Source organism: Notothenia rossii (assembly GCF_949606895.1).
Source record: "Notothenia rossii genome assembly, chromosome: 4".
NCBI classification, from domain to species: domain Eukaryota; kingdom Metazoa; phylum Chordata; class Actinopteri; order Perciformes; family Nototheniidae; genus Notothenia; species Notothenia rossii.
In genome coordinates, this window is record NC_136902.1 from 68,812,926 (window position 1) to 68,834,517 (window position 21,592).

Consider the following 21,592-nt stretch of genomic DNA (forward strand, 5'->3'; position numbering starts at 1 on the left):
TCAGATAAAAATCCTGGCTGATATCTGGTATGCTCTGTGTAAATTGAGGTAAATACTATATATTCCTCAATTGTACAAGAAAATAGTGGCAGAACATAATCTTGTTTGTCAATCTTGAACAGAATAACTTGTTTTTCTTCAGGAGATTCTGTGACTGCTCACCAGTTGGTCGACATTTTTAAACTACAGCAGCATATATTTCCTTTAATGACTGATCTCTACACAATATAAGAGCAAGACTTGGTTTTTGTTGGGAATGTTGTTATCTAGTGCTTGCTTTTAAAGAGAAGATATCCGAGAAAAGCGCACAATGTTGCCCTGCCACAATAAAATGGAGTGGGTTGGGTGAACCAGCGTGACTCAGACACAGTAGGTTCCAAAGAAACTTTTCCTCAAAGGTGTATTGATCCGTTTCAGGATTTTTTAAAAGCACTTAGAGGTAGAGAAAAAGAATAGTTCTACTGTTATTTTTGAAAACATTTTATATTCTATTTTAAAATGAGCTGTGTTTTTTATTTAATTCCACGTGAATGTCAGACATTTCTCTAGAAAGTTAGAATGCTGCTGCCTGCTTTGGTGCTAAATTGCTTTAATATATTTTGGCATTATTTTGCTCAATTTGGCAAATTTGGATCATGAATGATATTGTAGATTTGGCAAAATAGCCTTAAATAAACTAAAATATCAGAAGCAGAATCAGAATAGCTTTATTCGTCCCATAGAGCAGCAATTTACATTTGTTACAGCAGAAAAGAGCCAAAGACAGCTTAATGTTAACTAAGAAGCATGCATAAAACAAATATTAAAGATATAAAAAAAATAGAAAAATACACATCCTGTAACAGTTCGGAAGATGTAGCAGCCAGGTATATATTGCACAGTTATTAACGGCTTTTATATTATTAACATGCATGTATATATGTGTTGACAGTACTTAAAACAAGGTAAATCTGCTTACCTTTCCTTATGTTTCGGAAGACTTGGATTTATCAGCCATGGAAAAATAGCTAGGTTAATTATTTTGTGCCAATGTTCAACATATCACAGTCTTCGTGATGGTGTGTGCTCTCCCTCTGTCTCTCCCTCAAGTCAGTGTAATTCCCTAGGTGGACCCTGCAGCAAATCTTACATTAAAAGGAATTTGAATCCCAGTTTTTCACAATATATTCCATTGTTTACAACAGGGAGGCGAGTGAAAAGAATGTAACGTTTAAAAATGTGTTAAACTATGGTATGCCACTGTGTAAAGTTCAACTTTTTTAATAAGAATGTTATCATTTTTTATGGCATGGATTTGGCCATTTCTTTATGCAAGCAACAAATAACAGTTTCCCCATCCGATAATCCCCAACAGCTGCAGAGATGATCACTTGTGTGGCTTCCTCCTCCCTCGGTCCAGGAAATGACAGTCATTTGAGCAGCCTCAGTCTGCATCCCTTCATTGATTCCTGAAACAATGATGGATTTAAACAACCTCAGACAATGCATTTTACAATGAGTTAGGTTTATGAACTACGCCTCATTCTTTAGTGCAATGACAATTTTCTCAATCGATAATTTTGCGGACTGTGAGGCAATGTCCAGAGAAGTTCCAAATTCTGAGAAAAATTTGTTTCAGCTACTTTAATAAGAGAGTGAATAATCACAGTCCCTCTTAACCTATTTTCAAACTCATCTCTGCTTGCCCTGAATTCTTCCACATAACTTCTTGTATGTGTGCCACTTCAAACAGTAGCACCTTGATCATGGCGCTTTGAAGTGTCAGTGTGTTTTCCTATTCACTCTTCTCTAAGGATACTTAAGCTTTTCAGGCACATAAGTCATGCTCACTTCTTCATCACGCCAGCCGGCAAAGGCTGCACGTGTAATTTTACCACTGTGAAGGTGCTAGCTCCATTCAGGTGTGCACTATCTCATGTTGAACACAATAATTGCCTGTGCTGCTCCTCTCTTTGGTAATTGCCTTTTGATTGAGGTCATCAGGACAATTAAAACCATTGAGGGGTGAAAAGTGGTAGCGAGAGACCTGAGACAGCTACACTAGCCGGTAGACAGGATGAACAAAACGGGCAGAAAAGATAATTTGTGCGTCGGGAGTCTTATCGAAGTCAGGACAGGGCACTGTACAAAATGGCTTTGTCTGCAGTGAATAAAGATCTATTGAAAGTAGCAGGAGAGTGTTATCAGTGATCACAGGATCTTCATTCTCCCTTTTTAAGAAGTTATGTATTCACTTACATCTAATCTAAATGATTATGACATTATTTGGTGATATCCCTCTAACATAATACACAGAGCTGCTTTGTTGACAAAAAAACAAGCTGTCAACTGGAAACAATGGCAACATCCACTTTGTTTCTAAAATGTGGAATAACAAAATCACTTTTGTCAGTATGGGACGTTTTTCATGATTTGATGGTATGGGTGTGTTTCACTTCTCTTATTTTTCATTTCCTCGCTCCTCGGTCTCGGTCTCACCGGAAGTTGATTTGTCTGCGCCGTCTTGAGTAGCGTCCCAGTGGCCTTACTTGTGCCGGAGGATCGAGGATCGATAATGGAGGAGCAAGGATCCACCAGACCATCCTCCGGTGAAATCCTCAGCCACTCGCTCCGCCCCCTTACTGTGTATCGCTCACTGATTGGACGATGCAGTGCATGCACTGATCTGATGCTTCTTCTCAGAGCGCAGTTTCCCAGCGGAGTGAAGAAAATACATAAAACTCAAAACTGTGTTTTGTTTCAATTAATGCAGTGGTTCTCAAAGTGGGGGGCGCTCCCCCCCTGGAGGGCGCAGAGGCATGCCAGGGGGGGCGGGAGAGACAAGGAGGAAAAATTGCTATAAAAAAAAAAAACATAAATTGAAAAATTATTGATTTGAAAATGTGTGTGTGTGTGTGTGTGTGTGTGTGTGTGTGTGTGTGTGTGTGTGTGTGTGTGTGTGTGTGTGTGTGTGTGTGTGTGTGTGTGTGTGTGTGTGTGTGTGTGTGTGTGTGTGTGTGTGTGTGTGTGTGTGTGTGTGTGTGTGTGTGTGTGTGTGTGTGTGTGTGTGTGTGTGTGTGTGTGTGTGTGTGTGTGTGTGTGTGTGTGTGTGTGTGTGTGTGTGTGTGTGTGTGTGTGTGTGTGTGTGTGTGTGTGTGTGTGTGTGTGTGTGTGTGTGTGTGTGTGTGTGTGTGTGTGTGTGTGCTAGCGAGCTACGCAGCCTACGCAAACGGATATAAGGAGTTTTTTCAACAACAAGTTGGAGGAGAGTCCTCTCCTGTCAGACTGAGAGGCTCAGTGAGCTAAAGGACTCTCTCAGTGTTTAGATAGTTAACTTTAGTCTAAGTTATCTCAGTGGGTCTCAAATGTTTTGGTCACCATTAATGTAAACAATTATTTCCGAGGCACACGTTTATATGATCATTATAGTTATAAAAAAAATAAGAGAATAAATGAAAAACAGCTATGAAATACTATATGAAAGTAAAAAAGAATAAAGTTTAAAAGGGGAGTGATTTGTAAAATATCCATAAAGAAAAAGTAAATATATTTACAGTTCTGTTTCATATGGGTGTTGAGAGATGTATCCATAGATCTCTTCATTTTGCTCTCAAAGTGCACCAGATTGATGCTTTTAACTTCAATATTTAAAAATAAATCTTCCCGGGGGAGCATCCCCCCGGACCCCCCTATGTGAGGTCCACACACCACCTATAAAAATACCCCTTTACCCCTGCTTACACCTATATGCCGTGAGCTGATTATCGAGCCTTCATTGTAACAGTTGCGGGTACACTGTGTGTGTGCGTGGGGAGTGTTACAGTAGAAAATTCCACTGTAGCGACCGGTACATCAATGGGAAACCATACATGTTTGAGCACCCTCTATGAAATGTCAAGCTACCCCACAGCACCCCCAAAAGAAATCTCTGGCGCCACCACCGAGCCTGACTATTTGTGTTGGGGGGGGGGCCCGACTTTTTTTTTTCTCCAAAGGGAAGGCCTGATAGAAAACGTTTGGAACCACTGAATTAATGTATCATATTTTTATAAATATGTGATATACCTGAACAATAAAGTGGTAACAAAATATTTTATTCATTTATTGGAAACATTTTCATGATCGCTTTTTTCGTTTATACATTTTAAGAATGGCGTTTATCTTTTTTTTCTGAGAATGAGTTCTTATTTTTTTTATTTGGGTCTACAACAGATGATACAAATGTATACGTCAGTAAATGTGTACAGAGGCTGGGTGTGTTGGGGAAAACAACGGGGACAGCTGCTGTCAGACCTCAGCTGTGCGGTGTCATCACAAACGGACGTCGCTTCACGTGACGCTTCGGAGGAAAGGACGTCCCATTGCTCTTAAAACTCATTTCCCTGCTTCCCTTGCGTCTCTCCATGCTTCCCTGGTGGGAGGGACTAAACGCAGGGAAACAACGCAAGTGAGGGGCGCAAGGAATCCATTTAACCAAAGTGAAAGGGGCCCTTTAGGCAAATCATTGTAATTTTGTTAAATGCTGGTTCTTAAGAACACTTCACTCTGGCAAGTTTTGTCAAAATCGGGTCAGTAGTCTTTTTTCTAGGATGCCGCTTGTAATGAAGGAGCTAGAGATGCAAACACTGTTCAAATAATGAATAGGAAACTGTTTCTGAACATTCAATCATGAAAATCAATTTTGTTGTATTGAATTCTTATCCACACTAGCCCTTCTCTGCGAGTGTGTACCAGTGAGGCGTGGGCAGAACACAGTTGTCTCTCCTGTCTGTGTAGGAGATGGCTGTGGATCTGCACTAATACACACCAAATGGTCTGAGGGTGTATGAGGAACATTTTTCAGGGCTGAAGTTTTGTGGTTTTCTTTCTGTCATGACTTATTGCAAGAAAGAAAATATAGCCGTAATTGTGTGCGTTACAAACAGCAGATGCAATCATCCAGTTTACACTTTCACTCCAATTTACGGGGTTTTGGGGCACAATTTGACACAAACTTCTAGACATCCTTTCCAGCTGAACGGATGGTTAAGCACCAAAAGCAGCAGTGAGCAGATACACGATTACAGCAATTGAAAGCAGCTCACTGAGGCTTTAGGATGTAGCACTGATGTGTATTACATGACATACTTCCCAAAGACCAAATAAATAACTAAGTGTTTATCCCAATTAGAATTTCATTAACCATTTGGATAACCATCAATGACTCAATTTCAACACACACCATCCCTGGAGCTGGGCTGAACGTTGTTACAAAGGCCTGTCTTTAAACTTAATGAAGAATTGTTATGCTTCCAAGTGGAATATGTCCTATCTCCTGGGGATGCTGATAGCCCCTATTGTTCCATTCATGGAGTGTATTCCTGTAAAGCTTATCAGATACAATAACACTGATCAGTACTATTCATGTTGTTCTTTTTAGACCGGATGCCACAGCGTTATATCATTCTAATCAGTGTCAGACTGTAAATGAGACTGAATACGGATGCAAATGTTGAAAAGCGGCCTTCAAATTCCCCTTATACTTGTTGAGGTTTATTGATGTCACCAGTATTATTCTTGAAAAAAAAGCCATTTTAAACTGAAAGTACATAATGCTATTTAGAATACTTTGAACAGCATATTCAGTATGTAGAAAAAACCGCTGTATATTTGAGCATCAAGGCTTGACTCAAGACGTCATCAGGTGACCTTTTTGGAGCTTATCCAGTGAGACTGAATTAATGAATGATGCTGGGGGCTCAGAGGATTCTCCTTTTTAAATATTGCATCCAAATGAGTTTTATGTGAATGTAGGGCTTTCAGCGGTGATTCAGAGAATGTCCCTGTGTCCCAGAAAACTCTCCATGGGTGCTGTCATGGCTTCCCGGGAGTTGTGTCATTATTCACTGTCTGCGAAAGCTCCAGGATCTGTCCGCGGATGACATCCCCACCACAGTGTGACTCTGCTTTTCAAGGACAGTCTGTCCATATTCAGTTAATTTATCTGTGGAGGCAACATAGCAACATGTTTGAAAGGTTTATGCGTATTTCAGTAGTCGGTAAATGAAATGCAGATAAGGATATTAATAATCAGCAACAGCCGCTTTATGATCCATAGCTGAAGGTCATTTTAGACACATGTTCATCGATGTTTGAAAGCTTGTAGATATGTTCTGGCTTGTATAGTTCATGGATCCATACAAAGTAGGGAGGGGTGTTGGAGTTCTAAAACTGAAAGACATTGCTACACAAACATCCACGGTCTTGTGTTGTTGTCTGACTGCCTGTTGATCTTATTCAGGATCGTGTATATTGGTCATCTATATTAAGTGCATTTTAAAGAGGTTAATTCAGAAGCTTAATCCATCTGACAGTTATTTAGTGTTCTTGTAGGTTATTTATTTAAATCCATGTTTTGAGGTTTTATTTCACTGAGCAGGGTTTTTTTTGTCTGACATGCTTTTTTACATGGGTACTGAATGACTGTGATTATTTGCCACACACACACACACACACACACACACACACACACACACACACACACACACACACACAGGGGTATCCAAACAGTCCTGTTTTGTTTTTCTTCGTCAATAACATCCCCAGGGCTGGGCAATATAGTAAGCGTTTGAAATATATTTGCAATATTCTTGTTAAAAATAGAAGATATGTCTTACTGGTAATCATTTAAATTGTCTGGAAGCCGGTCCAGTGTAGTCCTGAATAGCCCCAAGATGTTTAGTGGGGTAAATGAATAAACTGGTTACCTGTAGAACTGTTTCATCTTAGTTTCTGTTTCATAAATGCGTGCATGGTGCATCCTCCTGATTGCCTCTGGATTGCCTCAAACCAAAAAGAGATTTTTTTTGTTATCCATATCAGAGGAAGCATTAAACAAAAGTATTTGATTCGTGCTCCTCTTGTTGACACCTTGCTTTGATGATTTCACCATGCCTCACCATTTGCAGTAATTTTTGTAAACTATTTTGCAATACTCTCAACTTATATAGTTCTTCCTTTTGATCAGTAACCACCATTGAAAAAGCACCAGTTATTATTTGCACTTTACATTTCTTCCTTTGCATATGGTTAACACATGAATGTGTATGTGTTAAATGCTCCAAAGGTCCAGCACTTACTATCATACTCCCACATGCTTTAAAAGTCATTACTATATTCATATATATTCTATATTAAAATACAAACCATTTCTTTTCCAGAGCACATACTAACCAATGTATGACTGTACATTGCTTTACAACTTTACCACAAGCTGCTTCCCCTTTTTCCCCCTTAAAAAAAAAAAAAAACGGATTCTCAATCACATAAATAACTAGTTATAAGAATAGCAACATGTGAACATGGCATTAAATGTTTAATGACTCATTCCCGTATTCAGTTACGCTGCTTGGTTTACTGCAAGGCAGTTGCAGGAAATTCTCTTTTACATGAATGCAGGTCTCCCGCCGGCCTTCCTGGTCCAAATGCTTGCTAATAATTCATCTGAAGAGTTGGGTCTCTGAGACGGCAGCCTTGTACTAAGAACATATGAAGAATAACTTCACTTAAAAGTATCAGCATATATCGAGGTATTCCTTCTCGGATAGCACATCCAATAGATGTAGTGGATTTGAGATTTTTAAGGCGGACCCCAGTCAGACCTAATCAGAATGTTGAGATTATGTGAAAACGTTTATTATCTATGAAATACTTTACATTTTGAAAGCATTTTCCACAAATAAATAATGCAACAAATTAATTGTACCTACCACTGTTTGCCTGAAATTGGCTTTTCAATGATTTAGTTGCGTTTCATTTCCTGGAGGTGTGTCTGATATGGGCTCAGTCTGGTTGACACAGTTAGGGAAAATGCTCAAAAGACAGAGCAGAATGTATAAATATGCAGCAGACAGGACTTGTTCTAAAACAATATTAACGTTAACATTGCTGCAGATGAACTGCATTCAACACCTGCCTATACAACACCTTTGATGGCTGTATATGTGATGTTTATCTCACCCACAGGCTACATGCTATTTTCAAGCAGACAGCTCATCAAGATGAGTGACAGGTGAAGGAGTGGGAACTTGACCAACTGAGGGTGCTGATAGTGGGACAAACGCTCCACAGCCTGCCTTAAAGACATGCTCTGCTATAGCTTTGATGCTATTTTTAATCTGGCACCGATGTTATCTCAATTGTTGACCCCTGTGAAGTGCCAAAGAAACAGCAAAATTTAACTTACACTTACACTTTCCCTGCACAGCATTGAAAGTCCAATTTATAAAAAAACAAAACATTAATCATTATCCCCTCCTGGACCTGGTCCCTGCTATAGTTGTTTTTTAAGTGTTTGCTTCGGCTTGAACATGACTTAACCAAAGCTTATCTGGAAAATGTGTCCATTTAACAAAAAGCTTGTTTTGGTCAAAGGTGTGAAACTGTGGTGAGAGTAATCCCGTATTACCATGTTTTAACTTCACCCTCTTGCATTCGGATTAAAACCTCCAGGGTGTGTAACAACACTCATTCTAAAGAGCTAAGTAGCTTTCATAGGCTGAAAGACAAAAAGAAGGAGACCTTTGAAAAAGTAGATCGTAGATTGGACGCTTAAAACTGATAATTTAATCGTACTTCTGAAATGTATTTAAAATTATACTTGTTTAATATCCATTCAATGTCAGACTTGTACCAATGTAATAACAATAAACCCCCACCAAACCACACAATCCCAATATTTTATAAATTGTATCGCAGAGAAACTACATTTTGTCTGTGGTAATAACTTGTAATCATCACCATTTTCAACATTTAATACAAAATGTCTGGCCTTCATCAGACTGACATAACCTTGTGTGCTTTACCCTTGCTGCGTCTGTTAATGGAGACAGGAAGAGTAAAACAAATTGACTCCGGATCCTGTTTGTACACGATGACCTGTACATTTGTCTTAACATTTACAGATGAAAATATGTGTGGAAGGGGACAGAGACCCTGTATTGTCGAGGCTAAAGTGTCACTGTAAAATCTGGTTTTTGGAAGTAGGTCAAGTGAGGCTTGGGGGCGACTCTTTAAATGAACCCTGCTGTAGTGGCATGTGCTGCTTCTGTGTCCACCTAGAATACAGACTGTTGTACGTTATTGTGTAAACAATACTAACACATTTTCAATGATGAACCACATCACAATGTAATAGATACACCAAAAGTAAATCTGATATTCCCATTAGTAGCAACAAATGCAATTAGTGATTGAAAAAAAGAATGAAAGAAAATGTCTGTTATATTGAAGAAGTCCTCAAGTGTTCATGTCACAATATCCACAAATCAATGATATAGGATGAAAGTAGAGAGTAGTAAAGTTTCATTTAATCACTACTCTCTGTCTTTGAATGGTTATAGAGGGAAAAGCAGATTGTTTCTTTTATGTACTTGTGAGCCTGCTATTTGTAGCTTTACAGAAGGCTAAGAGCTACGCTATTATTATCATTATCACCACTGTAATCACAACTACCACTTATTGTAATTAGTGCAATAACATTGGGTGAAAGTGCTTCCAATCAAACAATCAGAAGAACAAACAGCCAACATCATGCTTTTTTTTTATCATTGAATTCACTTTATGTATTTTACATAGAATCATTCAATGCCATTTGTGAAGAAAGTGCTGATAAGATTAGACAAAAAGCAAAGAAATACAAAACAATTAAATAAAAGCTCATCAAGGAAAATCGCAAAAATTACAAAGGCAATTTATTTCGATTTTTGTCAACTTGATTAGTTTTTTGCTGAAGTTTTAATACTGTGTGCAGGTGCATGTGTGCGTGCATGTTTTCAGTTACAAGTGGCAGTGCTGTACTCTACAGCAATATGTCATCATTAGTTAGACTTCCTTTGCCCGCACAAGATGTATGCTAATTGGAATTGGTGACAGGGTAGGACGAGGCGGTGTGAAAACTACAGTATAATTATGATCAGGATCTTGGTCTATCTGGGTATTAGATTTGTCAACCCGGCCCACGCCTTCCTCTATGACTCAACCTCTGTTGTTCCTATACCTCTGGGGAAAAGTAAAAAGGTTGGATCCATGACATGTCTGTGCCTAACCATGAATCGAGAAAGCAGTTGTTGAATAATCCATAATTCCCTCAGAATAACACAAAATGTCACTGCTGGAAATCATGACACACATACTACACCAGGTTTTGTCAAAATAGGCTCACACTGCAGTGATTTCATTCATACATTTTTACAAGGCTTTCAGATGCACATGTCTACAGGTTGTGGCTGTCATGCATGTCTTGAAATTACACAATAATACTGCTATGAGTGGCTGATGAGGTACAGCTTTTCATATCAGCCGATGTTTACCTGATTTGACTAACCATGTCAGCATGTGTACAATGTGCAACAAGCCCAGTGGAAACACGGACATGAGATTAAGTGGAGGCATCCCACTCGGAGCTGTCAGTGCACCTTGCTGCTCTCTGCACACTGCCTCATTAATAACCATCTGGCTGGGTTATGATCGCCTGGACTGAAGGGTGGCACAATCCAGCTCTACTGCCCCTGCATGTATAGCATATACATCCATACAAACACCTGGGAAAACAGTAGTTCACTACATGAAAGACCAAAAAGAAGAGCCCTGTTTCAGAGAAAACACCAACATGAAAGTAATCTCTAGGATGCTTGATTCCACCCATTTGAGTCTGCTAAACAGTCTGTGCATTTGTAGAACAGTAAGAGTGGCAACATGATATATATTGAAAAAGAAAATTCAAATTAGATTCATTTGTCCAATAGTTGGTGGAATTGGAAGATGGAAGGTTTTTTTGAAAGAAAGTGTCATCAATGTCATTCTTACAGGTTTGGATTATTGATTAAGATATTACCTTTGTTTAACTCAAAGAACTACCTGAAAAACCGCTAAATTCGTGAATACGTTTTTTCTCTTTTAAACACATGTATGCAGTTAAAACGAACAGAGACTTGAAATAACAATGGCCAGGAGCAATGTAGAAGAAAACACTAAATATGTTCTACAAAGAAGCCTGGTTAGTATGTATGTTTAAAAAAATATATTCATTCACTATTTCATTTTACAGTTTATCAGTTGTTTTGTACTGTTATTGTCATGCATTAGAATATGAAATATCCCCAAAATCTGCTTTTTAGTCAAAGGTTCTCCGTTTCCTCAACAATAGAACAGTGCTGTTCAAAGGACGTTGCTCTGCATACAGTAGGATGTCTCTTTTAAACTGCTCCGACGTATAAAGTATACGTTTGACTGGAAAGTGAAAGCTGAGAGCACAGAGGACACGTCTGGCAGTTCTGCGAGGCACTGAGCAGTGAAGGAGGGTGAACTTTACATTGTCTGAGTGCACACCAACTTTATCTGATACACACCAGGGACCCTTGTTCTCTTGAAATACTTGACAGTAGACAAAAGAGATTCACTAACTGAACCTCGGTTACTGTAAGTCATAGCTCACTAAATAAGTATTATTTTTTCTTCTGTAAACATTATCATGTCTTATACTTTTTGTTACAATACACTGCATTTTGTAGATTTGCAAATACAAATATTATCGAATCAACTTTTTCGAAGGGAACTGCAGGGAAATCACGCAGGATTGCTTTTCATTGACTTTTTTTTCTGCTTTAATTGTACTTGGTCACATGTTCTTGCACAAAGGCTATAACCTCATTTTAATATGGATTTAAGCACAAGATGTTGGCACTCTGACATCTTAACAAACAAATCTATCTCAGGGTCCGGGTTAATGCAACCCTGTTCAGTAAATCCCCTCAGGGCTGTTTGCTTATACCACTTTTATATAAATGAGTGTCAGAGCAATCCTCCATCAACATGTGGGCATGCATGCTAAAGACTGAGTATTCTGCAGGATGTGGATTAACTTTATGGCAAATCCTTGATCAATTTGTTAACTGGGGTCAGCAGTCTTTCCTCTAAATAAATGTGGCGAACACCATAGAGACGTTTATTGATTTTGGGAGAAGGACCCCTCCCCCTGCCCTGCACCCTGTGTGAGCCAGTGGACTCAGTGCAGCAATACAAGTGGGCACAGTCAAAGAGGAGAAGCTCACATGTAATACTTATACGGACGACCTTTGTCACCTTTCTGAAGTTAGGGTCATCCCAAAGGTAATTACTTCTCTTCCAGGCCCTCTGCATGCTTTAGATGTTGAGTTTGGATGTTTCAACGACGGCGAAAGGTCAGTTAGCTCTAATAGAAACAGATCGTCTTTTCTTCATCTTTTTATGATTCATGCTGTGCAGTCCGTAAAGTAAGGATCTTGAATATCTTTTGATACTGATACCATTCCTGCAATACCAGTAGTACTCATCTGGGGCCTCATTTATAAAGGGATATACGCTCAAAAAATGGCGTACGCCAGTTTCTACGCAATGTTTGCGATTTATAAAATACTAACTTGACGGGAAAATGTGCGGTCCTCCACGCAAACTCTAACCCATGCGTACGCACTAAGCACAAAAACGGAAGAGACGAGAAACTGCGACACCGTTGGCAGAAGGAAGAATGGAGAGAAATATGAGGAAATAATACCATAAATACAATTTATATATGAATAATTCATTTTCACAAATTGATTAAAGCCAATCTTAAAATGATTTAACAAACGCCTGTTTGAGACTTTTCAGTGCACACAAAAACATAACTGGGAGAAATAAATAAATACGGATATGTTATTTAAAACCACCTCGAATATGTTGTGTTAATGTTATGAAATGTTTTCTCATAAATGATGCGGTAAGCAGGAGGACAGAATTACGTCTAAACTGACGCCGTTTTGCATTTCTATAGGTTGTAGATACGAGCATGGTTTTATATACCATCACGTTTAATCGTGTTTTATGCCGTTTGCCAAGACTTGATAAATCGCTCGTAAAACACAGGAGGTCTGGAAACTAAGAGCACCATATGTGGTAGATTTACAGCTAATACAACACAACACATTAGTTGTATTGGTGGATTATGGATATTTGCTGATCAACATCTGGAAAACAAACCACCAAATACAAACAAATAATTCAGATCCAGTCGTTATGACTCCACTCCGGAGGGATTCCTCGATCATTTCTTACAGTTTCTCATCAGGGGGGGGGGTCTCCTGTCCCCGGTACAAACACACTGCCTGAGGAAGGCTATGTGTATTTATTTTGTCATTAACTTTTTTCGGACCACTTATTTATTTATTTTGGTGACGATCCGACCTCCATGCTGCTACTCTGGTTCAAACTGTACGCAATGTTTTGTGAATGGGAAAATGTCGGAACATTTCTGTACTTTTTTTTGGATTTCTGTAAGCAACCTTCCCACGTGAATCCTACGCACGGCGTTATAAATTAGGCCCCAGAAGTGTATTATTTCCTTAATTGCTTTTTTTCTAAACCAATAAACAATATATGCCATTTACACTATCATACTGTCCGACTAATGGATAATGGATGTTCATGATGTGCATTGTTGATATATGCTGATGTATAGGACATCGACTAAATTGTAAACAAATTCTCTCCACTGGAATAATTTTATTCCAAAAGGTCCACAAATGTTGAACCAATAATTTTAAATGTTTTACTTAGAAATAATTTATCATTTCTAAATAATAATAAAATACTTTCAGTCAAAACTGCACCTGGCACATATATGTTGTTCCAATATAAGTACTTGGAATTGTTCCTTCATAAATTAGTTCCTGCTATATTTTTGGATCACAGTCTGAAATGAAAAATACTTTTTTTGAGTTTTTGTATTGTTTATTTTTACCTTTTTAAATTGAACCAAGCCGAACCTGCATCAGTTGCAGTTTTAGAACGTGTTGTTGAAAGAACATTGTCTTGTGTTCTGCTAAAAAAAGACACTGCTGGCCAAAGATGATAAAACAGAGGAGGTGTTTGAAAAGATGTTTCTATTGAGCGTAGTTTCTATTGAGTGCAGTTTCCAACTGAGCGCTGATTTAGAAGTTGGTCAGTCCAACACGTTCCCTGCGGTTAGTTTACCAACTAGCTGACCTTTGCAGCCAAATATAGACTGAAGTGCTAACAAGAAAAGACAGAGAAAGCTTTCTTTTCTGGAAGGTGACTTGAGTATTTTATTGTATGTAGGGGTTCTGCTCATGTACTATCAAACAGTTATGGTATATTTTATTTCTATGCTTCTGAGTAAGTAAAAGGTCAGCTTGAGGTTTAAGGAGGTAAGAACTTTCTCTGAAAAGGAGCCAGCGTGTGCAGACTTATGTCTAGACAGTAGACCTTCAGCTTAATTCTGAGAAAGAAAGGGACCGACAAAGTCTGTTAGTATGTTTTCAACTGCAGATAAAAGACAAAGAGAAAACAGTAGCAGATAACATATGGCACCCCAAACAGCTCATCACAAGGAGGGACATAATGATGTGTGTTTGTCTCTCTTCCCTTTTCTCTCTTTGTTTCTTTCTGTTTCTCGTAAACAAATAGCCTAATTGCTAAGTGACTAATTCTGTAATCCACAAGTGTTACTGCTGGTGCATTCTGGGAGGACAAGGAGCAAATGAGGTGAGGCAAAGACAAGGAGGCATGAAGGATTAATGAGAGACGACTCCTGCTGGATGTGGACATGCTTCCCTCAACCCACAGAGCTGTCTGGGCCACTGTATTAATGAGACCGACGACAAGTTAAATGAAGATGAGAGAGCCTGTTAGGAAGAAGGGAGGAAGAAAGAGAGCACACATTCAACCATGTTGACTATACATATCAGATAAATGGCGAAACACAGCTCTTTGTGTGGAGATGAATGGAGCTGAATGAGGATAACCTGGTCAGCTGGTCTCACTCCCTTTATACACACCAACAAAGTATTCCATTAGCAATGTTTGCAGACAGAATTGCATCCATCACTACATGTTTTGCCTGAATATCAGTGTTTTTTGCTGTGTTCATGTTTTGATGGTGAATTTATATGGGTAATATTGAGGATCATAGCACTAAAATATCATTAAAACTTCAGCTTTAGGAAGCAGCATTTTATTTGGATTGCATGACAGTGTGGCTCCCTTCACGTCGAAAGGAGCCAGTTGAGGTTGTTCGGGCACCTAGTTAGGATGCCACCTGGGCGCCTCCCTAGGGAGGTGTTCCAGGCACGTCCAGCTGGGAAGAGACCGAGGGGTAGACCTAGGACCAGGTGGAGGGATTATATCTCTTCGCTGGCCTGGGAGCGCCTTGGGATCCCCCAGTCAGAGCTGGTTGATGTGGCCAGGGAAAGGAACGTTTGGGGCTCTCTGCTGGAACTGCTACCTCCGCGACCCGACCACGGATAAGCGGGAGAAGATGGATGGATGGACAGTGTAGCATTAATGTGTGATTTAAAAAAGAAAGAAATAAGTTCAGTACACAGGAGGGACACTTACGGATATCTACATCAAGCTATTTGCTTATAAATATATAAATAATATATGGCATGTAAGCAGAGTAATGCATAATATATATTTAAAAAGTGATAGCTACGGTGGCCCTGAAGTGCAAGACACCACAGCATTTCACAAAACACAACAGCATTTCACATTGGACGGAAAGGGTATTCCTTTAGGGAGAACACTTCTTGTTTGTGATTGGACAGAGCCAGCCAGAGAAGCACTGCTGTGATTGGTTGTTTTTGCTGCCAGTCAAGAAATGACGCTTGGCCCAACACATCAGCTGTTAGCTGTTAGCACACACTCAGAGCTCACAGCTCCTCATATCTGTTCAGAAACTGGACAAAAGTTAAACATATACAAACCACAGACTGTATATGTCATGGCGAATACAGTCACTGCTTTATTTATGTCTGTATGACGTTGTTGTGAGTGTGGACGGAGCAGCTACAGAGCCTGATGGATCCGATCCCGATAGGATTTACATGGAGATACGCCCCGCCCCCTCTCCAGCGTCTTTTTTGAATGATAGCAGTAAACACAGAATTAATGCTTTATTAATTCCTGGTTTTTAAGGGACTTATCTCCATGTAAATACTATGTTAGACTACCCAATGTTCGCATCGCTCTAATCGCCCGAGTTTCACCGCGGCTGTCAGCTGTGTTTGCCCCTGTCATTCAAACAAGACGCGCTGGAGAGGGGGCGGGGCGTACCTCCATGTAAATTCTATGGGAGATACCAACTACAACCAAATGAACATATTTGACCGTAATGTAATTGTAATATACGTTTCAAATTGATGCCGAAGTAACTACATACTGATAACGGTTAGTAAAAACCATGAATTAACGTTTTGACAAGTCTGCAGACAAGACGGCTGGCGAAAACCTTTTAAAATGCGTGTTTTCTGAATGGAATCGGATCCATCAGGCTAAACTAACCTGTAGCTGCTCCGTACACACTCACAACAACGTCATACAGACATAAATAAAGCAGCGACTGTATTCGCCATGACATAGACCAGTGGTTCTCAACCTTTTTACACCAAGTACCACCTGAGAAAATAGTTGGCTCTCCAAGTACCACCATATGACCAATGTTAAAATACAGTCCATGCAGGACTCGGAGGCAAATGTACTCTCTCTCTCTCTCGCTCTCTCGCTCTCTCGCTCTCTCACTCTCTCTCTCTCTCTCTCTCAAGTGAGAATATAAAGAACAAAATAATAACTTATTCTCACACAACAAATGTCAACTGTACACACATGACATTTCCTGGACCTATACCAAAGTTTGAATGTAGGCCTCCTGCAACAACCTACATCGTAACAGAAAATGTCCTATTGGGAATTCAGTTCCACAATAATAATAAAAGCCTCCAGGAGCAGATGAGCCTAAGGGCTAATAGCTCATCTTCAGTCTGCTGATGTTTGCTATTGCCATTTCTGTGGTGGCAAAGTAAAAAAGAAAAGAAAAAAGATAAGAAAAAAGACAACAATTAAGGACAAGTGTGTGCTTTTTCAGCGTTTGACCTCGGTCACAGCCTTTTCTCCATTATTTGAGCAAATGCCTTCTTCCTGAGTCACTTCTCTCCTCCATCACAGCGGCTGTGCATATCACTTTTGCGTTGCTTGCGGAGCCTGCGCTTGTATTCGATTGATGACTGTCCTCCTCCTCATTCACTTTTTCACTTTCGCTGGTAATATTCTTCTCTGTACCTCTCTTCCGAATACCTCCCGTTTTGAGCCACGTTTTTAACATCATTCAGCTTTCTTCTTTCTTTAGCTTGCTTGCAACGTTAGCGGGTAGTAAGTTCGTAATTAGCAACGCCAGAAATACAATTTAATTATTTATTTTTTTAAATAAAAATGTTTTCGTTTCTAAATCTAAAAACAGCAATAGCCAATTAGAACTAATTTAAACCACAGTTTCAATTATCTCAAGCTTATTTTTATTCGTTGTAGTATTTTGATAGTATGATTTATTTTTTAATTAATGTTATTCAATCAAGCCTCAAACTGATGGCACTTGTCCCTATAGCCTGTTTTAAATTGAAGTTGTCTGAGGTCCTTACCATCAGCTGCTCTTGCAGTAATAATAGTGTACCTTAATGTCCCAAATGTGCACAATGTAGTGACTTCTTTTCGTCTTTTTGTTTACTTAGTTTTGTTTCCTGTATTTTATATGTCTGTGTTATGTGTAAAGGTTAAAGGTGGGGTAGGTAAGTTTGAGAAACCGGCTCGAGATACACTTTTTGTTATATTCCATGGAATGCTCTTAACATCCCGATAGCAATGAATGTGCTTTGACAAAAAATCCATAAAAAAATGTCATCTGTGGAAGGCTCTGTAAGGAAGTGGCATATTTTTTCCGGTTGTGTATTTTAAAATTCTAGCTCACTTGAGCTGGTTTCTCCAAAATTACCTACCCCACCTTTGAATAAAAATTTTTTTTTTTTAAATTAATCTTTTTTTTTTTTTGATATATGTCAGATTCCTCCACGTACCACTAGCGGGAGCTGGCGTACCACCAGTGGTGAGAACCACTGACATAGACAGTCTGTGGTTTGTACATGTTTAACTTTTGTCCAGTTTCTGAACAGATATGAGGAGCTGTGAGCTCTGAGTTTGTGCTAACGGCTAATGTGTTGGGACCATGGTTGGGACATATTGCGCTGTCGGGCGTTGACCAATCACGAAGCGTCATTTCTTGACTAGCAGCAAAAACAACCAATCACAGCAGTGCTTCTCTGGCTGGCTCTGTCCAATCACAAACAAGAAGGGTTCTCCCTAAAGGAATACCCTTTCCGTCCAATGTGAAATGCTGTGGTGTTTCCTGAAATGCTGTGGTGTTTCCTGAAATGCTGCGGCGTTTTTTGAAATGCTGCGGCGTTTTGTGAAATGCTGTGGCGTTTTGTGAAATGCTGTGGCGTTTTGTGAAATGCTGTGGCGTTTTCTGAAATGCAGTTGTGTTTTGTGAAATGCTGTAGCGTTTTGTGAAATGCTGTGGTGTCTTGCACTTCAGGGCCACCGTAGAATATCAACTGATTTATCCAAACACACAAAAATAATGATTCAACTTGCCCAAATCAAAGCTTAATAAATAGCACTTCTCAATAAAAAATGACTTCAAGTTCATGTAATAAAATAAATGCTGCCTGATACGCAGACAAAGCAGTAGACTTAGGCCAGACTATTTTTTATTACCCAGATACTTGCCAACTTTTCCAAGACTGATTTTTGTGTGACTTTCAAAAAAACTCATACAAATTATTAATACAACTTTGACTTGGTGTTTGTATGAGTAGTGTCCACCAGTAGCAATATCTTGTTGTTGATTTTTACAGACATTTAATATATATACTGTATATATATTTTACTTTTATGGAGGTTGTGAAATCCAAACAGCAGAATCCTAAAGTGAGTGGTACAGAGAAGGCAATGGGATGATTGTGTATGGGCATGTGCTCGTGGACAGTTTATAGGTCAGGTAAAGTGACTGTCAACATATATTAAGCTATCCCTGTCGCTGCACAAGCAGCTGGTGTTGTCATGGTGTCTGCATGGATTATTATTCTAACTCAGGGGGCACAGTTTAGTAATGCAGATAAATATAGCAAAACTAATAATTTAAGATGAACCCAACCACAGGTTAAAAAAAGGACAAACTTTAAGAAATGAAATGATGGATGACTTTATGTATGAGAGTGGGAACATGCTCAGTTTCTCTTGATACAGATAATAACTCACTCAGGTAGTCTGTTATATAGAAGCTCCTCATATGGTTTGTGTAGATTATTGCTTATCAATTTAAGGAATATATTTTTATTAAGAAAAAGGTCTGCGTAATGTTTGTTCAGTGTAATTTATTCTAAGCAGCAGCAACTCATTTGCTATAAGACTATGGACTATTTTGCTATTTACAAAATAATATTAATACTCGGCATAAATTTACCACTTAGAAACACAAACACAAAAAGGCTTGTGCTTGTAATAAGAGTGTGGTGTCTCTGATTGTCATGTAATTCATCTACCGTTTCACGTATTACTTGCTTTGAAGTGCATCATCATGTAAAGCAGAGAATGTGTGTAAAATGGAACACTTGCAGTAAGTTTGTGTGTAGGCTATAACATACATTCAGACATTACACAGAAATTGTGAATTTATGGTTGTTAACATTTTCAACAACTCATTGTTGTACACGCAGAGCTGTGTATTACATAATGTATCTGATTCTATGAAATGTGCGATAATACGCTATTTAACAATCGTTATGATGTATTTGAGAATACTGCAGGTAGAGTTTGGGAAAGCACCACATGGACCATGTTCAATTTAAAAAATATATATATTTTGAATAATGCCTTTGACCCATTTACACTAAGAATAACAGAAAACATACTGCCTCTGGAGACTTCACAAGCTTCTCTTTTTGATTTGTAAATTATTTCAGAGGTAATCAAAATCGCTGTTCCATAGAGTGCCACAGGGACGCGTCCTAAAACCCGGAAGTAAACTCCTTACGGTTCCTTCGACAAAAAAGCAATGCATTTTCTCCATAGGATTTTGGAAAATAGGTCGAAATAAGGTCTTTGGTTGACACACATTTAAGAGACGGATCACGTTTTGTTCAGCCGGATAATCTCCGCATGTCTACTCTACTTTTATAATTTTCGAATCATAAATCTAGTCGCCAGTAGCAAAATGCTAACGTTATGCTATAAACGAACTACATCAGGGTCGCTGCTTCAACGTCACGCCAACTTAAGATCCATGTTCAAAAATACAGATTCAAAATCGTACAAGTTGATGCATTTTTTTTAACAGCTTGCAAGAGGCAATTACTTGCTTTCAAGCAGAACAGGGCAAAACAAACTTGGCGGGAGTGTTCACGTGTTTGGTGTAATGACGTAAAACGGCCTGGACAACTTCTGTCGTCCTATTCAGCCACTTGCTAACGACCATCGTTTTTCAGACACGTAAACTCTTCAAACATCACCAGCTGGGTCACTTCTGATGTATTTAATGTCGTAGAACAAAACGTGAGAAATTGCATTGCTTTTTGGCGAAGGAACCGGAAGTGGTAAAATGCTAACTTACTTCCGGGTTTTAGGACGCGTCACTGTGGCACTCTATTCAGGATCACCTTTATGACCCACATGTATTGATTCAAACAAAAAAATATAATTTAATGAGATTAGGGTGAGGGAGTGGAGTTCTACAGTGTGCTTCTGGGCATATGTGCTAACAAGAGGTATCTCCTCCTTACCATTGATTTGTTGTGTTTTTCCCTGTTTGTAGGCACAGCTTTAATGAAGAGGCAGACCTGCTAACATTCTTGCAGTAGGGACCAACAGTATGGGGTCACCATGGAAACAAATTCTCCTCCTGTCAATCATCAGTGGCCTTTCAGGTAAGAAATTCAAAAGGCAGTGTTGAGAGATGTTGAGATATAATGGTTGTACGGAATATGCCTTCTAAAAGCACGGATATTAGAAGAAATTGACAGAGCACAGTGAAATCTACTCTAATAACATGACAGCAGTGCATGTGACACAACGGGGAGATCATTATGTATGCATCTGAGAAGTGTCTTGTGTCTTTTCACTCTTGAAGAGGAGGAATCCACATCTGTGAAATGAGTTCTATTGCAAGTGAAGATGCCATGGCTCGTTGACCATTACCTTTCTTTTAGGCATCTGAGTCTCAGGTATTTGACAGGGTTTACATACCTTTACAGAAAAGATCTATGGTGGCTGTAAACATCTCTTAGAAAAAGCCTCAGCTAGTTGCATAACATCATTTGAATACAAGGGTTGATAAGCCTGACACATACTGGTTGATAAGTAGGAAAATATTCTCCATTAGCGCCCGGTATATATCGAAACCTCAACACGACAGGGCTCTGCTTCATCCACTGAGTTCTCTGTTTAAATATATGTTCTGGTGCGATTAGCAGTGAATGCCCAATTTGAAGTTCCAGATCAAGTGTCTCTCCTGGTCAGTCTAGATCAGGGGTCGGCAACCTTTTTTATATGAAGTGCCATTTAAAAAAAAAAAAAATTATCAGCGTGCCAACGATCGACAATTACCAACGGGGGGGGGGGGGGTAGAGGAGCGAACTATCAGCAGGAGGGCGGGGGGAGCCTCGCTGCGGGGAAGCAGTGTGTGGACCTGTCAGCGCAACTTACATGATGTCGA

The 21,592-nt window shown here is 39.2% G+C and overlaps 1 protein-coding gene across 5 annotated transcripts in view; it reads left to right on the forward strand.

The window, feature by feature from the left end:
* The window catches only part of cntn5 (contactin 5), a 139,405-nt gene that overhangs the window by 18,665 nt on the left and 99,148 nt on the right, over nt 1-21,592 (forward strand). For all 5 annotated transcript variants that reach the window (XM_079676861.1, XM_079676860.1, XM_079676862.1 and 2 more), the window contains one exon: nt 20,693-20,804. In XM_079676861.1, the coding sequence (XP_079532987.1) occupies nt 20,750-20,804 (55 nt within the window). In that variant the 5' untranslated portion in view covers nt 20,693-20,749. The remainder of the gene's footprint in view (nt 1-20,692; nt 20,805-21,592) is intronic.